Here is a 17,191-nt window from a genome sequence, read left to right on the forward strand (position 1 = left end):
TCCTTTTATCTTTCTGTACTTATTAGATTCTCTATAACTTGCCTCTATCAGTTTGTGAATACAAAACCTGACACACGTACAGGCTGTCAACCTACATGATCTCTAACCTATGAGGGATATTCTTTGACTCACAAAAGGGATAAATATATTCTGTTTGCAGCCTCAAAATCTCCACAACTCAAGGAGATGGAAGTGGGCAGGCAAGGGAATGTCAATCTGTCCTTTGACCCCATTCTGACAGGTACCTGTAAGAGCAGATAATGTAGATTGGGGGCCCTGGTCTTGCCAGAGTCAAACATATCCTGAGCATCACTTACATTAGACATGCCATGAACATGTGCCCAATGAGTTTAGGAATGAGTGGTAAATCGAGTGCTGGCCATGTGCTGGGCACTATATGAATTGCTTTCATAGATTTTCTTCCTCTGAACTTAAAAAAAATGGGGACAAATAAAATATTTTGCATCTAAATAAATATATGAAGAACTGCTCAATCCTTGCTGGTAATTTAAGCAGAGCCAAATAAAACTGGGACTAAAATTTTTTCTTCTAGCTAATAGACAAATATTTCTAAATTTCATCGTGCCCAGGATTGGTGAATATGTGTGAAATCAGCTACTCTATGTACCGGCTGTGTACACATATTTGTCAATTGGTGTCAATTTATGGAAAACAGTATACAATAAATATCAAAATCTGAGAAATGTCGAAAGCCTTTGCTCTAGAATTTTTTGTTCAGCTGTCTGGTCTTTATTCTAGGGAAATGGAATGGGCAAAAAACTGCAAGGAGTATTTAATGCAGCACTGTTTATGTCACCTGAGCTTTCTCAGCTCTCATCAGCTGGAGGCTACAAATGAGCAACATTTATTTTGATATACAAACATTTGGGCTCAGAGGCACAGCTCACAGCTCTGCAGATATTCCTGGGGGTTTGCAGAGATTCCCTCTTGTGCTCCAGTGCTCTCTGCTCTGATCTGCTTGCTGATTCTCTAACCCAAAAGCCACCTCAAGGAGATGGACTCATATCTTCTTGGGTACCCTTTCAGACCCACTCCCCACTTTGCTTTAGACTCTTCCTGCAGGCTGACCATAGGGATTGGAGCAATCGGCTTCTCTCTACCAGTTGGATTCAGTGAATGGGGTTCAGGAAATCAGAAGAAGGGTCTCCAGACGGTGAAATCAGCTCTTCATTCCCCCAGCTTAGCCACTGAGGGTCCCAGGCTGGAGGTAGCCCCTCTCAAGGAGACTCTCTTTCTGATGGTGGGACACAGCTCCCTTCCCTCAGCCCTCAGGCCCATGTTGCTAGCTCCCAGGGCACTACAACATTCCCTGTGCTTCCCTATCCACCCCATTGTCAGTAGTTCCTAAAACCTCCTCCATTTTCCCAATTCGAGTGTGCCCTTTAAGTGGCAACCTGGGAAATGGGTTCTTCAAAAAGCAAAAGCCCTGCTTTGCAGTGTTTGTAGATTTCGCTCCCCCTGTGGCTGATTTGCAGCTCCCAGTGACTTAACAACAAGCACTCTCTTGAAGCTGGTGTGAACCTGCTCAGCACATCACCAGCCCTACCCTTCTTGCAAGACCCTGACTGGTGCAGGACTATGTCGGGCCACTGCCTCTGCTGCAGCTGCCAAAAGTCATGATGCAGATTCCCTTATTAGGGGGCTACTGCCCAGGGCCACAGCATCACTGTGAGCCCTTTGTTCTCATCACTCCAGAGTCCCAAAGTCCCAAAGACTATGGGGTGAAAAGAGCTCCATCAGCCTGCATCTATTCCCTCTGCCTTGTTTCTCCCTCTTCCCCCAAGGCTCAAATCAGGCCTGGACAAGGCTAGGAAATTGAAATCTGCTGCCATCTTCTACTTCTTTGGCTCTGTCATCTTTATCCCCAAGTTCTGGTGCTTAAATTGTGTCCTCATAGATCCAATCTCCCCCGTACCTGTCAGTTCCAGAACAATGATGGGTGTAAGTGCGGTGGAGATGGATGGAACAGGTCCACCCAGCAACAGAGGAGGACTCTGAGCTCCAAGAACTAACAAGCATCCTTCATAAATATCCAACACCATACCTTTTAAATTAAATATACTACAGCTTACCCATATAAAACAGTACTGTGCAAACTTTTAAAAAATATTTCCTGGTATGGCAAAATGATGACAGTATTCCATTACATTAAGGAGCAAGAGGTTTTTTCCTGGTCAAATGCTACAACATAGATGAACTTTGAGGACATTATGCTGAGCGAAATAGCCTGACAGAAAAGGGCAATTCTGGCATGATTCTATTTATACGAGGTATCTAAAGTAGTCAGACTCAGAAAAACAGACAGTAGATGGTGGTTGCCAAGCAGGAGGAAGAGATGGGGAGTTGTTGCTTAATGGGTGTAGAGTTTCAGTTTTGCAAGATGACAAAGTTCTGGAGATCTATTGCGCAACAATATCAAAACAATTACCACTCCCAAATTGTACATTTAAAAATGGTTAAGATGGCGAATGTTTTTTGAAAAAAAAAAAAGAGTTTTTTTTTTTTTTTCAAATTACACCACAAACCACAGCAAATACCCCAAAGAGTCTGTTTATCTAGAGATGTGACAGTGAATCAGAACAGTTCTTGCTCCGGGTCTCAGTGAGCTTACACTCCAGTGGGGAGACCTGTGAATGGGGAATAGGTGCAACATTACAAGGACCGTGAGTGCTCTGAAGATGCTGCACACGGTGCTCTGAGCATGTGCAATCACAGCACTGACCTGGCCCAGAAGGCAAGGAGAGTGGCTAAGGGAACAGGAGGTGGGGTGAGGATCCCAAAATCACATCCCAGGGAAGAGGAAGAGCGCCCTAGCAGGTGGGGACACAGGGATGTGCCCTCCGGAGGGAGAGAATGCATGCATCCTTTTATGAGCATCTGGAAGGACACACACACACCCTGACCAGCAATTCCCTCCCAGTTATCACTGTGCCTCATCTTCTTAGTGCGCTTCTCTATTGTACAACTTTTTCACAGTGAGCGTGGATGATTTTGCAGTAAGGAAGAGGCATCAGAAAGCAACCTGACCGCACAGATGGAGAGCAGTGCTCTTTATTTATTTATGCTCTTCCTTGTTTCAAAGAGGATTTCAAGCTGCTTACAATTATGTTAACAATATAGCAGGCTAAAATACCTTGTCACTAAGTAAGAAAAATGAGGGGAAGCAAAAACACTGGCTGGAAGAATCAGACGAGAAAGGTGGGAGACTTCCCTTCCCTCAGAAGGGGCAGGCCTATCCTGTTCCTCATTGGGTCCAGTCTTGCCATTTAATTCAAATATGGACATTTAATTGTCCTGTTTTTATACTTTGTCTCAACTCCATTGAAAAATTTTTCACTGATTTCCTCTTTTATTACTCTCTCTCCCTGAAAATATAATAGTTTAGTTTTCCGTTGTGTCTTTTTGTAGTTTTTAAAATCTATGTCTCCCCTTTCCCACCGGGATCCACTATAGCACAGTGACGTATTCAGAGCCTCTGCGAGGCAGGTCCTCAAGGGTCTGTGAGCAAATGGCCTTGTGAGGACTGAGGGCGACTCACACCCGCTCCCAGCGACACGCGGCTGGGGACACACCCTCAGCTCGGGCTCAGGACACGGTTGCCAATTTGATTTATGGGACTTATTATCCCAAGTGGTGGCAGAGAATAGATATTGATTCAAACGGGTTTAAATAAATAAGTGGATGCAGCATCCAGAAAGGGCTATGGACTGAGGAGAGGGGTTTGCATAGCAGCTGAAGCTGACTTGTGAAAAAACTCTGGTTCTCTTAAAGACTGTGCCTCAGGGAGTCACGGGCGGATAGGAATGGGCTGTGGAGTCAGCAAGCGCAGGTTCACATTAGGCTCCGTTGCATCAGGTGACAGGGGAGTGACCTTGGGCAAGTCATAGAAACAAGACCTTTTGTGAGGACTGCTGAGAAGAATGGATATGTGTATATGTTTGTGTATGCATATACATCTGTGTGTATGTGTACACGTGCATTTACACGTGCATGTGCACACATGTATATATGCACATAGTGTGCATATAAGTGTCCATGTGTGTATAGGTTTATGGATCATGTATGTGTGTGCATGTGTGTATGTGCATTGTGGGCACATGCATATGCATATATCTGTACATGTGTGCATGTGTGAATGCATATGTGCATGTGTATGCATGTATGTGTCATATGTGCACACATGTGTATATGTGTGTAAATGTATGAGTATCCCTGATATGCATACATATGTGTATATGTAGATATGTACATACTTACTGCACGTGTGCACTGCTTGCATGTATAAATGTAAAGCCATGCATATATGTATATGCATGTGATGCGTGTGTGTGTGTGTGTGTATTCTCACATATGGATGTAGCTCATGCCCTGGCACATAGTAGTTGCTTGAGAAATGAGAATTCCCTCTTACAACACCTCCCTTCTATTCCATTTGTGCAGCAGTGAGCAACCTGAGGTCAGAACATACAGAGCACTTCTAAAGCTCCCCCATCATACTCCCTGTAGTCATCTCAGGGTTTCTCATCCCCACTGGTTCAATACTACCACAATCACCAGCAACAGTAAGTTTCTCTTTTAAGTCACTTACAGTATATTCCAGTTACTGTGACTATATTACAAATTCCCTCAAAATATAGCGGCATAAAACAACTGTTTAATTGCTCATGGATTTTGTGAATGGGGAATTCAGAGAGTGCACAGAGTGGGGGGCTGATCTCTGCTCCATGATGTCTGAGGCTTCAGCTGGGGGGCTTGATGGCTGGGGCTAGAAGCATCTGCAGGCTTCTTCACTCACATGTCATTGGGGGATGCTGGTTGTTGGCTGAGAACCCAGCTGGGGCTGTCAGCTGGAACACCTACATGTGGCTTCTTGGCTTCCTCATAATCCGGGGGCTGGCTCTAAGGGAAGTGTCCTGAGAGGGCGCCCAGTGAAAGCTGTAGCACTGTTTATGACTTAGCTTTGGAAATCACACAGTGTCACTTCCACCACATTCTATTGGCAAGGTGGTTACAGAGCTCTGCTAAGGTTGAAGGATGCAGACGCCCCTCTTGATGGAGGAGTGTTGATGTCACGCTGTAAGATGTGAGACAGGATGCATGTTGGCGTGGCCATCTTTGAAAAATACAGTCTGCTGGCTAGGTAGCTTAGGTGATCTTTTCTTTTTCAAACACAAAAAGGGGTTAGGTATAAATACCTCCATTCTAGAAATGGACACTGAGATTCAGAGATGCAAAGTAACTTACCTTGGGCATTTTATTTAGCCTCTCTGAACCTCAGTTACCCTGTCTATAAAATGGGCAGAAAAATCTCTACCTGAATAGATTGTTATGAACCTGCAGTGCTTATTATGTTAGGGCGTTGGAAGTTTGGAGTTGGGAAAGCATTTTGTGATTTCTAACAGCCAGTGTTAATGCAGAGCGCTAATCTTTATGGTCATAGCATTGTGATCTCCTTGCCCCTCACCTACAGCTCCACAGCCAGCTGGGGACAAGAGATTTCTCCACATCATCTAGAGAACAGAGCTTGTCCCAGCATTTTGAAGGGGGCTTCCATGATGAGAGCTCACGGTCCCCCTTCCTTGCTTGTTTCTATCTTCTGAGGGGAAAAGTACCTTGTGAAGAATGCTGGTATTTGCTTATAAATTCCAAATGTGTAACCCTTAATAACTCATTCAGTCAATTATGCACGCTTTGATCATACTTAAGAGTGGCTTAGTTGAATGTACTGTGTATGTCTCCCCCACGGGAGCAGGAGGAAGGACTGGCATTTTTGCATTAATTCTTGGGCCCCAGAAGGACTATTCTGGCCCCTAGATGGGCCGAGGACCATCTTGAAAAATCATTTCTCCAGGGATTCATTCCAGGCCCTGTGTCTCTCGTTGTCAATCTACCTGTGAGGTCTCAGGCCTTAAAAGACCTCTTTGCTGTTCACTTGTCATATTGAGAGGAACAAACCCCTTCCCATGACCCCAAACTGTCCTTTGACTGTCTCAAGGAGGCCACTAGCTGAGCAAGCTGTCCCTGGACCTGGCTGGCTGGAACTGCCGTGGAGCTCTCACTGCTTTTAGCTTCTGCTTGGCTGAGCTTTAAAAGGTGGGTTCCTCTTCCTCTGCCTCAAATCTCTATTATCCCTAACACTCATCATAACCCTAAACAAGTTAGTTTAAAAAAAAAAGTCCTAATAACATAGTTGAGAAAATTGAGGCTCAGATAAGTAGCTGTGACCTGCCCAGGTTCACACAGTATGTAAGTGCCAAAGGTTCAGGAGGGTTTGGATGCTTCTATGGGGATATGTCAGCCCCCTAGTAGCTGATAAGCCCAACCCCTTGGAGCTCTAACTCCTCCTCCCTCCTTTGTGTCAACGAAAGGAAAATCATTTCCTATTCCTGGCTTCTCTGCCAGCCCAGAGAGAGTGAATGACGAAGAAAAGTCTCTAAATGTACCAGGATGGTCTTTCCCGGTTTCTCAGTTTTGCTGTCTTTTTTTTGTTCAAGATCTGTTTCCTACAGACCCTGAAAATTACAGGTGTGGAGGCCTGGGTAACAGCTGCCCTCTTCTCCTGGGCTTGGTCCCGGCTCTCTGGAGTTTGTGTCCTGGGGCTGTGTGCTCAGACTTGACCATGTTTGGGCATGGAGGCTCGTCCCAGATGGGGACCAAAGGCCGCTTTCCCAGAGATGGGCTGGGAGCCCAAGCTTGCTGCTGCAGCTCAGACAGCCTCTTTTGGGGTGGGGGCTGGGGGCCAGGCAGAAAGTATCCGCCTGCTGAAGACTCCAGGGCAGCAGAAACTGTGAGTACTGCGTCCAGAGCACTCGGGGAGTGGTTTCTCCAAACACTGGGGCTAGAGGGGAGGTCTTGGGGGAGAGAGGCTGGCAGTGGGAACTTGCTTCCTTAAGGGAAGTCCATCAGGATTCTGGGCTCCAGGGGGGCTGACAGTGGTGTCACCCAAGACTAGCACTGCTGGTGTTTGTGCCCATTCTGGTGGCCTGCTCCATGGCTGGGTCACTCCTAGCACTCAGGTCCCAGGTTCCAGAGCAGCCAGAGGGCAGCAGCCTGGAGAGCAGCACCAGTCCTGGCACTTGTCCCCAGGGGAGGAGTGGGACAAAACTTGGCTCAGCAAGAGCCCTGGGGACTTCTGCTCCAAGCCTTCAGGATTCCCTTTGTTAAGAGTAACAGCTAATATTTATTGAGAGCTTGTGTTGGGTCAGACACTGGGATCAATATGTGATATTTGGTATGCCACTTGGTCTTTGTAGGAACTGTCTGAAGCAGGTACTATTATTCTCCTTTTACAGCCACATGGTTGCTAAGTGGCAAAGTCAGGATTTGATCCCAGATCCACTGACTTCAGAATCCCTGCCCCACACTCCACCAAACGCTTGAACACTGTACTCTGTGCCCTGTCCTCCTAAGGACAAGAATGCCAACCAAAATGCTAGGTCCTATCTTCTTTTAATTTTTCCCATCTTTCCAAAATTCACCCCAGACATTGAGTGACTTTTCTAGATGGAAGATTAGCCAAAAAGTCCAGAGGTATTTAGCAACTCAAAAAAGTGAGAAATTCTTCTTGGAGTTTAACTGAAATCCCCCCTATTAGAGCCACAATCCATTTCTTCCTTTCTAGGCCATCAGCAGTGCCTACCCTTCGTCCCGTCTGAAGGTTCTCACTATGGTTGTCAAATCGTATACCCATACCCATACACATACCCATATCCTCACCCCATTCCTGAGTGGTCTTTGGAGCATTGATCATGACTCTGCAAACCTACTCACTCGGTGTACACAATCTCACCAGAGCGTTGTAGACAGGTGGGATCTGAGCAAGCGGCAGGTTTCAGACTTCCCTGTGACAGGGGAGCCTCTCAACTCCTCTCCTCCTGAGTTCCCAGATCTGGTCACACAGCACCCCTGACTTCCCAGTGTCCGGAGTGCCCAGGGCCAGGAGGACACAAGATGTTTCGCAGCAGAGGAGTTAATGCCCCTGAGACAACTGAGTAGCCTGGAAGGTAGGGCACACGCCAAGGGCAGCTCCTCAGGTACACCCCATCTCCAGGAAAGAAGTGGTTTTATTTGGGGCACTGAGTGGGCCCTGCTACCCCTTTTCTGTTTGCTGCCCCCAACTCAGCCAGGCTTGCTTGGGATTGTGTTCACAAACTGTGAAATGTTACAGGTTTTTCTAAGATGAGTGTCCTAGAAAAAAATGCTCAGATGTCCCACCCCTGCTGCCCACTGTATTCATCTATTTCCTGTATTACTTTTCTGTTGCTGCCATAATGCTTCACCGCAAACTTGGTGGCTGCAAATAACGGAAATCTCTCACATAGTTCCGGAAGCCAGTGAGGTGTTGGTAGGGCTGAAATCAAGGTGTCTGCAGGGCCCACTCCATCCAGAGGCTGAGGGGACAATCTGTTGTTCCTTGTCCCCTCTGGCATCTGGTGGCTGCTCATACTTCCTGGCATGTGACTACAATGTTCCAATCTCTCTTCCCTGTCATATCGCCTTTTTCTCTTCTGTGTCTAATCTCCCTTTGCCTCATTCTTGTAAGGACCTCTATGATTACATTTAGGGTCTACATGGATAGTCCAGGATAATCTCTCTATCTCAGGATCCTTAACTTAAAGTCTTTGCCACGTGAAGTACCACTCACAGATCCCAGGGCTGAGAGGATGGACCTCTTGGGGGCCATTACTGAACCTATCTCACATCGTGTGACCTTGGACAAGTCACTCTACCTCTCTGAGCCACAGATCCTTCAACTGTAGAATGGAGATGATAACACTTGCCTCTCAGAGTTAATGGGAGGTTTGCGTGAGTTCAAAGAGCCCTGTGAAGTTACAAAACTCTATACAGAACTAGAGGTGATGTTGATCACTGAGCACTCTCCCTTTTTACCTGTCCCCCCTTCTGTGGATTACTTGTTGCCTGGGCTGATCTCATATCTGTTTGCCTCTATGGCTCTAGAAATGACCACTGCCTGCCGTGGACATGGGCAAGAAGCTGGTGATGGCCCAAAAGCGGGGAGAGACTCGAGCCCTTTGCCTGGGTGTGGCCATGGTGATGTGTGCGGTCATTGCCTACTATATCCTGGGCACGACCATGCTGCCCCTCTACCAGAAAAGGTAGGACACTCTCCTGGCCTGCTCCCATCCTCCAGCCCCTCTCCTAAGGCTCTGGTCTGCCAGGGACCCCAGTCTTCTTCATACCCCTCCCCTTGACTTCATACCAGGCAGGAAGGTCTGGACAATCATTCTTAGGGTGAAGGGTTCAAGTGCAGGGAGGGTAGGGCTGGCTGGACTCTGATCATCGGGGGTTCTGGGACTTGGGGATAGCAGATAAAGGAGGCCCTTCTCACAAGAAACAAAGAAGGATCAGAGCAAACATCCCAGTGTGAGTTTGATCCCAGGAGAAATCAGAGGTTTTAGATTTTCATAGTTTGTCTGCACTGCTTGACTCCCCCTCTGAAACCTCCTGGTCAGGTGGGTGTCTAGCCTCCTGTTGAATGTCTCCAGCGATGGGGAGCTCAGTACGTCACTGTGCATATTTCATTTTGGGTTTTTTCTGTAAGTAGGAAATGTCTACAATGAACCAAAACCTGCTCCTGTGGAGCTCTGCTCTGGAATCTCAGAGAATGTTCCTTGCTCCCTAACATGTCAACCACTTGAGCTTTTAAAAGGAAATCTGTGAAGTTCCTGACCCATTCTCTGTTTGGAATAAACATGCTCAGTTCTCTCATCCTGTTTTTTGAGGCTAAGTCTCTGACCCTCGCCTCTGGGCATGTTCCAGCTGCTGGCAACCCCTCCATCTGGTGATGTGTGTCCTGCCTGATAAACGGGAGATGAGTCACAGTTGATTCTCTGATGTGTTGATGAGCCTGTTAGTCTCTTCTGGGCCTGCTTCCTCCTCACTTTTTATAACCCTGGAGTGATTCCAGGTTGGAATCTTACCCAAGGGGTGATATCTAAGAGGCAAACGAGCACTGATATTCTGATTCTATGGTTCTTGCCATGGGTTGGGCAACTCTGCATTCACACTCCTTTAGTGCTGGATGCTTACGACAAGACGAGGGTCCCAGCCCTAGGTCTCTCTAAAGGGGTTCAAGCCTGGAGCCCATGTTCTGAGATACGTACGTGTGTGCATGGTCTCCCCAGTGTGTGGACGCAGAAATCCACGTGCCATCTGATTGAGACCAACATCAGGGAGCAAGAGGAGCTGGAGGGCAAGAAGGTGCCCCAGTACCCGTGCCTGTGGGTTAACGTGTCAGCTGTGGGCCGGTGGGCTGTGCTGTACCACACAGAGGACACTCGGGACCGGAACCAGCAGGTACTGATGGTGGGGGGGGGGGGGCAGCTGGGCACGTGTCCCCTTGCCCCTGGCAGGTGTGGGGGCCTCTTCCTAAGGAATCCCCATCCCTGCTCTGGAGAGTAAAGGCTAGGAAAGCTGAGCTTACTTGACATGGAGGTCCAGCTAGACTTAGCTCTTCTGGTTCGGAGTCAGACAGACCTGGGTTTGAATCCCCATCCTGCCACTAATTGCTGTATGGCCAGGCCACTGAGCCCTTCTAAGTCGCAGGTACCACCTTTGCTGAAATGCTGTTATGAAATCAGAGGCTGTGTGGTGTGCTGAGCTCCATGTCAGGTGGATAGAAGGCATTTCTATAAAGCAAGTCAAATGAGAGGCCAGACCCAGAGCTGAGCCTTGGAGGAGAACACCTGAGACACCCCCTGTACCCCGGTGAAACCAGAGGCCCAGGGCTGAAGCAATCTCTGGAGGCCAATCAACGCCCGGGAGATTTTCCCATCATTGCCTTTCCCCACACACACCCCAACCCCCCATCCTATCCTTTCATATAGAAAATACAAGTTGGCCATATCCATTTAATGATTCACTCACTTATCTGGTAGTCATCGAGCACTTCCTGTGTTAGGAGCTCTGGACTCAGGAGGAGAGAGCTCATCTGGGAAATAGTATGTAGTGGGGAGGGATTGGTGCCATGGAGAGGAACAGAGAAAAGTATGGGGTTAAAGGTGGCAGTAACTTTTTCCAGCCAACAGTGAGGTGAGGGTATCAGAAACGCATTTGGGTTAGACTTTAAAAATCAAGCAGATGTTAGATACACAGACACGTGAGGGCAGCATGCATGGTGAGGGGAGGGCATAGACCATGGCATGGTGGGAGGAAGGGCCTAGAAGAGACGGGACTGGAAGGAGACAGGGTGCGGTGGGGCAGGGAGAGGCTGCAGAGGTGCATTCCACAAGACCCAATTATGGAATCAGAACGCTTTTTGTTTGTAGTAAGTTGCTGCTTGTTTTTTGAGAGAAGCAAAACTTTAATGAAGAATGGTACAAGTTATGGATAATAATTAGTCCCATATTTAAAGAAATTAATATAGAAAACACTTTACTGATTTATTTATTTTGCTAAAAAGATAGTCTTTAAGGATATCTGAGTGAGACAGCAGATACAACGCAGTAGGAAAGGAGAAACGTGTGTTGAATTCCAGTGCAAGACACCACATAGCACGATTAAGGAAGCAGGTGGAAGAAGCCATCCCACAAAACATGGGGTTAGGCATTTATATCCAGTTGGGGTTTTTTTTTAAGCTTTAAAAGTCCAACATAAGGAAGAGAATTGGGAGAAGGGCTAAGCTTATCTATAATCACCGTTTTACCAAAAAACACACTGATTCAACCTTATGAGAGGGGAGGTGATCTTCCTCAATACCAAAAATAGTAAGAGTGAATGCCAAGGCAGTCAGGTCTCTCTGATCTATCAGGACGGGTCTCTCACCAACCTGGGCTCGGAACACACGAAGTTCCTTTGCATTTGTTTCAGAAGGCCAGAGCTTTATCTGGAACAAGTTCACTCCGATTAATGCTCATGGTGCAGATTTTAGCAGGGAGCAGAGTCATAAGCGGCTCCTAACTGATCCTCCATTTCCCGTAGCATTTCCCAGGGGAAGGTTCTACTGGTTCCCAAGAATTTAAATTCAAGTAGACCGTAGAGAAGGCAAATGCTAATAATATTCTGGCACCGTACAGGCTGTGTGCCTGTCATCTCTGCCAAGGACCACTGAATTATGGAATTAAAATGTGATTGGGCAAGCTGGCACTGCTCAGCTCTGGCTGTGCATTGGAACCACCTGGGCACTTACCCAAACTGGGTTTCTACACCAGACCAACTGATGCAGAATCTCTGGAGTCTCCAGGTGATTCTGAGGTTTAGAATTATTTCTATGAGTGACCAGGAGTGTTTAAAGGGTCTGTGGTCCTAGATGCATGATCAGGGTGGTACAGAGGAGTGGAAAGTTCAGTGGTTGGGCAGAGAGGCTGAGGCCATGGCCAACAGTAGGGGTGGAGATTGAGCCTGTGGTAGGGATGGGTGCTGTTGGTGAGCGTTTGGTAGCTGATGGGATGGGGAGGGCAGGGTGCCAAGGGCGAGGGCGTGCAGTGGGATTACTGACAGTGTTGGGGCGTCACTGAGAAGTGGGTCTGGAGAGTGCAAGGCAAGTGACTCAGTGCCACCAGATGGAGGTAGAGCCTCCCAAGTTCCCTACATCAGCTTCTACCAGGACTCCTGCTTCTTCTTTGACATCTAGTGGCTGTTGATTTATCCCGAGGAGCAAGACACAAATTTCCAAAGACAAGCAGGAGCGATCACTGGTGTGCTAGGGCTTGGGAGCAGACTGGCTTGCCTGACCTGAGGTCGCCAGCCTCTCCCTGGGTCAGTTTCTGCAGCACACCCTCCAGTCCTGTCTCCATGACAATTCATCCAGGCAGCTACCCTCACAAACCTATTTTACAGGACTCAGAGAGGTTGTGGCATTCACCAAGGTCACATAACTTAGAACTGGTGGCTGAATGCAGGTCTGTCTGGCTCTACAGCCACACCTTTGCTCAATGAGCTGGGTTACCCAGAGCCAGAGTCAGAGGCATTGGGGAGATGGTCTAGGTCCTCTCAGCTCAGAATTCTGAATTCAGCTGCTACTGGGACCCTGCAGTATCCAATGACTTTGAATGTCAGATTCCTTGGAGGCAGGTTTCCCGCACCTCAGCTGCTCCCTGGCAGGCTGGAAACCTGCTCTGGACACAGCTTCCCCACTTCCCAGACTGTCAGAGCCATGATGCAACCATTTTCTTTACTGCTGGCTGAGTGCTATCAGGGCAGGCAGCTTTGGGGCCAGGGTCTCATTCAAACCCAGGGAGTAGCCAAGGCCTGGGGAGAAGCTGGATCAACACTACATGTTTTGATCTCAGACATGACTACCAGGCCAGCGGTCTCAAACTATTGTGCGTGAAGGAGTCACTTGTTTGCGGGGCCCCACCCTCAGCAATTCAGAGTGAATAGGAACTTGTGCTATGGTCAGCTCTCCAGGGAGTCTGCTGCAGGTGCTGTGGGGAAACCACCTTGCAGAACATCTCCCAGAGCCTCACGTAAACAACATTCAGACCTCCCAGCACAGAGCAGAGATAAAACCAGCATTTCTACTTTGTGCCTTCTTTGCAGAGCTTTCCAGCTGGATCTCATCTGACCAAGCCAGGGGCTCCTAGCCACAACAATCAGTGTCAGAATTAAGTGTATACTATGCTCTGCCTGTACAAGCTCTTTCCAATGTGTTCTCTCTTACTTTTGGATCCCAGTGTCAATTACTGGCTTGCCAATGATCTTTTGTTTGGCTCACACAAACCCTCAAAGGGTTTTCAATTTAAATTTTTGCCAACATTTTAAAATTGTGAGAGTTCACATTAAAATTTGGCTTTCTGGCTTTTCTTGAAATGTCAGAGGCCTGGCTACAGTAGGTCTCCTGGATCGCCTGGCATCCGTCATACAGATGGCATGATCATTGCCAGTCTGGATGCTTCTGGCTTTCTCCATTTCATCAGGCGCCACCACTCCCTGACAGTCCTCTCTGGTGCAAGGCAAGTGTCAGCTGGCATTTGTCATCTTCTTCCCTCACCCACTTCACATGTGGACATTTACGTGCATGAGCCCTGTGGGGAATTGAGTGTATGACCTCTGTCCCAAGCCTGAATACAGAGCCCACTCAGTCTGTGTCACTCATTGGTTAGATAAGCTTGAAGTCCCTCTTTAATTACAATCTTTGAAAGAGATACTGCTATGAACCCATTTAAGAGCTGAGATATCAAGGCTGAGAAAGGTAAGCAATGTGCCTCAGGTTCTACAGCCAATGGAAGCAGAGCCAGAGCTGCAGCTGGGCCCCTGGCTCTGGGTGTGCAGTGGGTACCCTGAGCAGCTCCTGGACCCCCACCCTCACCAACAACACTGTGAAGGCTTCTCTAGAACCATGCAGTGCACAGCCTGCCAAGCTTTCGGCAAATTCATTCCCACTGGGGGCCCCGATTCCAAAGCCAACACTTTTCTTTACTTCATGCTGGCCCCTCATGTCTCCCAAAGAAACAGGGATTTCCAACTTCATGGGTGCTCTTGCTTCCCTCCCCACCCCCTTGCAGTGCTCCTATATCCCAGGCAGCCTGGAGAACTACCAAGTGGCCCGGGCCGATGTGGAGAAGGTCAAAGCCAAATTCCACGAGCAACAGATTTTCTACTGCTTCTCAACAACCCGGGAGAACGAGACCACTGTCCTGTATCGGCGCCTCTATGGGCCTCAGACCCTCCTCTTCTCTCTCTTCTGGCCCACCTTCCTGCTGACCGGAGGTCTCCTCATCATCGCCATGGTCAAGATAAACCAGTCCCTTTCCATCCTGGCAGCTCAGAAGTAGACCTATCCACACCCCAAAGCTGCCTCACCGCAAAGCTGCAGGGGGTCCCCTGGCTGCTCCCTACTTACGTATCCCCGCCTCCTCCCCCTGCTTTCGCACTGTTCCACTAGGATCCATAACAACTTCTGCTACATGGTTGGGCTTTGGGAAATGCCTCTGATAAGTCATTCTCGGGTAAGAATGTACAATGAGTCCCTGGGGCTTCAGAGAGCCCAAGGCCAGCTGGTAACAGCTTTCCATTACCTGTCCCCACTCAACTAACTGAAACCCTACTGTGCCACCCACCAGCCCCCAGATAACAATGATGCTTATCTCTGTGCCTGTGTTCTCATGGTTGGCCCAAAAGCCTACCTTTGCCATCCTTGGCAAACCTTACTTTCTTCTTTGAATTCCATAATGAGAATAACAGCAGCTCCCATGTATAGAGAACATTCAGAATTTACTTTTAGGACACTAGGTGCTATATACATTTTTATTCCAATATGAACAAATATAGTTACAAACTTCCAGTTATACATGGTGACTGTAATTAACAATACCATACTGCATATCTGAAAGTTGCTAAGAGAGTAAATCTTGAAAGTTCTCATCAGAAAAAAAAACATTGTAACTATGTATGGTGACAGATGTTAAGTAGATTTACTGTGATCATTTTGCAATATATACAAATATCGAATTATTATGTTGTATACCTGGAACTAATGTAATGTTATATGTACAATTGACATAAAATATGTCAATAAAAATATGTATCACAGGAGGCTATAAGAAAATATACTAAAGTATATTGAAATATTAACAGTGGGATTGGGAATTCAGATGGTGGCTAATTTTAATTTACTTTTTCATCCCTCTTTTTATTTTTGGTACTTTTCTAAATTTTCAGCAGTTGGAAGATGTGGTTTTATTGTTTTTAATCAGAAAAGCAGTGACAGATATTATCTTGGAAGGATTTGGAGGAGTGAACCTCACGTCACCAAGCAGGAGGAAGTGTACTGGGAAGGGGCTGGGCTCCAATCAGAGGCAGACTTTTGAGAACATACAAATTTTAAGAACTCTCTGTGGAAGGAAGGTAACCACATAGATGGGGATTTATAATTTATAATGCAGGTAAGTGTATGGCACTGGCCCTGCAAGGGAAGCGTGTCTCACACTTGAAAAGGGCATAAGTGTGGCATGCCATCATCTCTATTATTACTACTCCAAGAAGTTTTCCTAGAACAGTGGTTCTCAAAGTATGGTCCCTGGTGCTGTGACATAAGCATTCTGTGGGGCCTTGGGAGAAATGCACATTCTCTCCAGCCTTTCCTAGTCAGAAGCCTCAAGGGGATGTGATGGGGTGAGACGAGGTGGCAGACAGGGGACGGGGACAGCACTCTGTGGTTTGACACTGGCTTCAGTGGCTTCTGAGTGCCCTCAAGCATGACAACCACTCGTGTAGAGAACCAGTGCCCTGTCATTGGGCTTCTCAGAATAAATAAATGACTGCTTGACAGGGCAAGTCCTGAGCTAGATGTGAAGTTAGGCTGATGTCTCTGAAGTTCCTTCAGGAGCTGTGATTCCAGCCGCAGCCCCTGGATATGAATCTGTCTCTGCCTCTGCTAGATTTCATCTCTCTGGTTCTCAATTTTTTCATCTATATAAAAAAGGACTCCTCCTATTGGGTAGTTGGGAGGGCCAAATAGAGATTTGACACATGGTAGGTGGCCAGAATGGAAGTAATTGAATACTCAGAAACTTCCAGAAGCAATTATACCAGTGATAATGTTAACTAGCATTTATTGGTGCTTAATGTATTACATGCCAGGCACTGTGCTAAGCAGTTTGCCTTGTAGAAACTCAGTTAGATACTATTGAGTCTACCTCAGAGAGGAGGAAAAGCAATTCAGGACAGTGGTTATGTATGTCAACTTAAATGTGGCTTCAAATACCCAACCTTCCCATTCATTCACTAGCTGGATGGCTTTGGGCAAATAACCTCTCTGCCTCAATTTCCTCATCTGCAAAATAGGAACTAATAATATTTCCCTTTAAGTGCTGGTATCATATTGGTTATTCTATAAGCTTCCTAGAATAGTAACTGATACATGGTAAGTGCTATATGATATTATGAAAAACTGAAGCTCTAAGAGGTCACTGGCCAAGGTCATTCATATAGCAGGTGATGAGCTGGGAATCAAGCTCTGGGCTGTGTGATTCCAGATCAGACTATCAACCATAGTAACTTGAGCAGACTCAGCTAATGAGTCTAAAGAGCTGGGGGCCCTAGTCCCTCAAAGCCCCAGGGGCCAGGTAGGGAACAGTGTTGTGTCTCTGGAACCCAATGTGCCCTCATACAAGTCAGGGATGTGAGAGGAGGGCATCTATATTCTGCTTGAGCATCTCTCACTTCCAACCAGGAATCCCTGATGTGTCCCCATACCCTCCAGTTTCTT

General features: G+C 47.2%; 2 protein-coding genes across 2 annotated transcripts in view; one reads left to right on the plus strand and one right to left on the minus strand.

Annotated features, from left to right (window-relative positions):
* Nucleotides 1-17,191, minus strand: part of KCNIP1 (potassium voltage-gated channel interacting protein 1) — a 339,153-nt gene that overhangs the window by 302,895 nt on the left and 19,067 nt on the right. The window lies entirely within an intron of this gene.
* KCNMB1 (potassium calcium-activated channel subfamily M regulatory beta subunit 1) lies at nt 6,408-15,529 on the plus strand. The gene is made up of 4 exons (XM_072824195.1): nt 6,408-6,808; nt 8,980-9,137; nt 10,167-10,338; nt 14,487-15,529. Exons 2-4 carry the CDS (start codon nt 9,004-9,006, stop codon nt 14,754-14,756), a joined length of 576 nt encoding a protein of 191 aa, XP_072680296.1. The 5' UTR covers nt 6,408-6,808; nt 8,980-9,003; the 3' UTR covers nt 14,757-15,529.

Source organism: Canis lupus, chromosome 4, assembly GCF_048164855.1.
Source record: "Canis lupus baileyi chromosome 4, mCanLup2.hap1, whole genome shotgun sequence".
In the NCBI taxonomy this organism is placed as follows: Eukaryota; Metazoa; Chordata; class Mammalia; order Carnivora; family Canidae; genus Canis; species Canis lupus.

Bases quoted from the DNA above. Each gene is read 5' to 3' on its own strand.
- KCNMB1 (XM_072824195.1), top strand. From the start codon at position 9,004: ATGGGCAAGAAGCTGGTGATGGCCCAAAAGCGGGGAGAGACTCGAGCC. The intron at 9,138-10,166 runs GTAGGACACTCT...TGGTCTCCCCAG, and splicing joins CTGCCCCTCTACCAGAAAAG to TGTGTGGACGCAGAAATCCA. The intron at 10,339-14,486 runs GTACTGATGGTG...ACCCCCTTGCAG, and splicing joins CTCGGGACCGGAACCAGCAG to TGCTCCTATATCCCAGGCAG.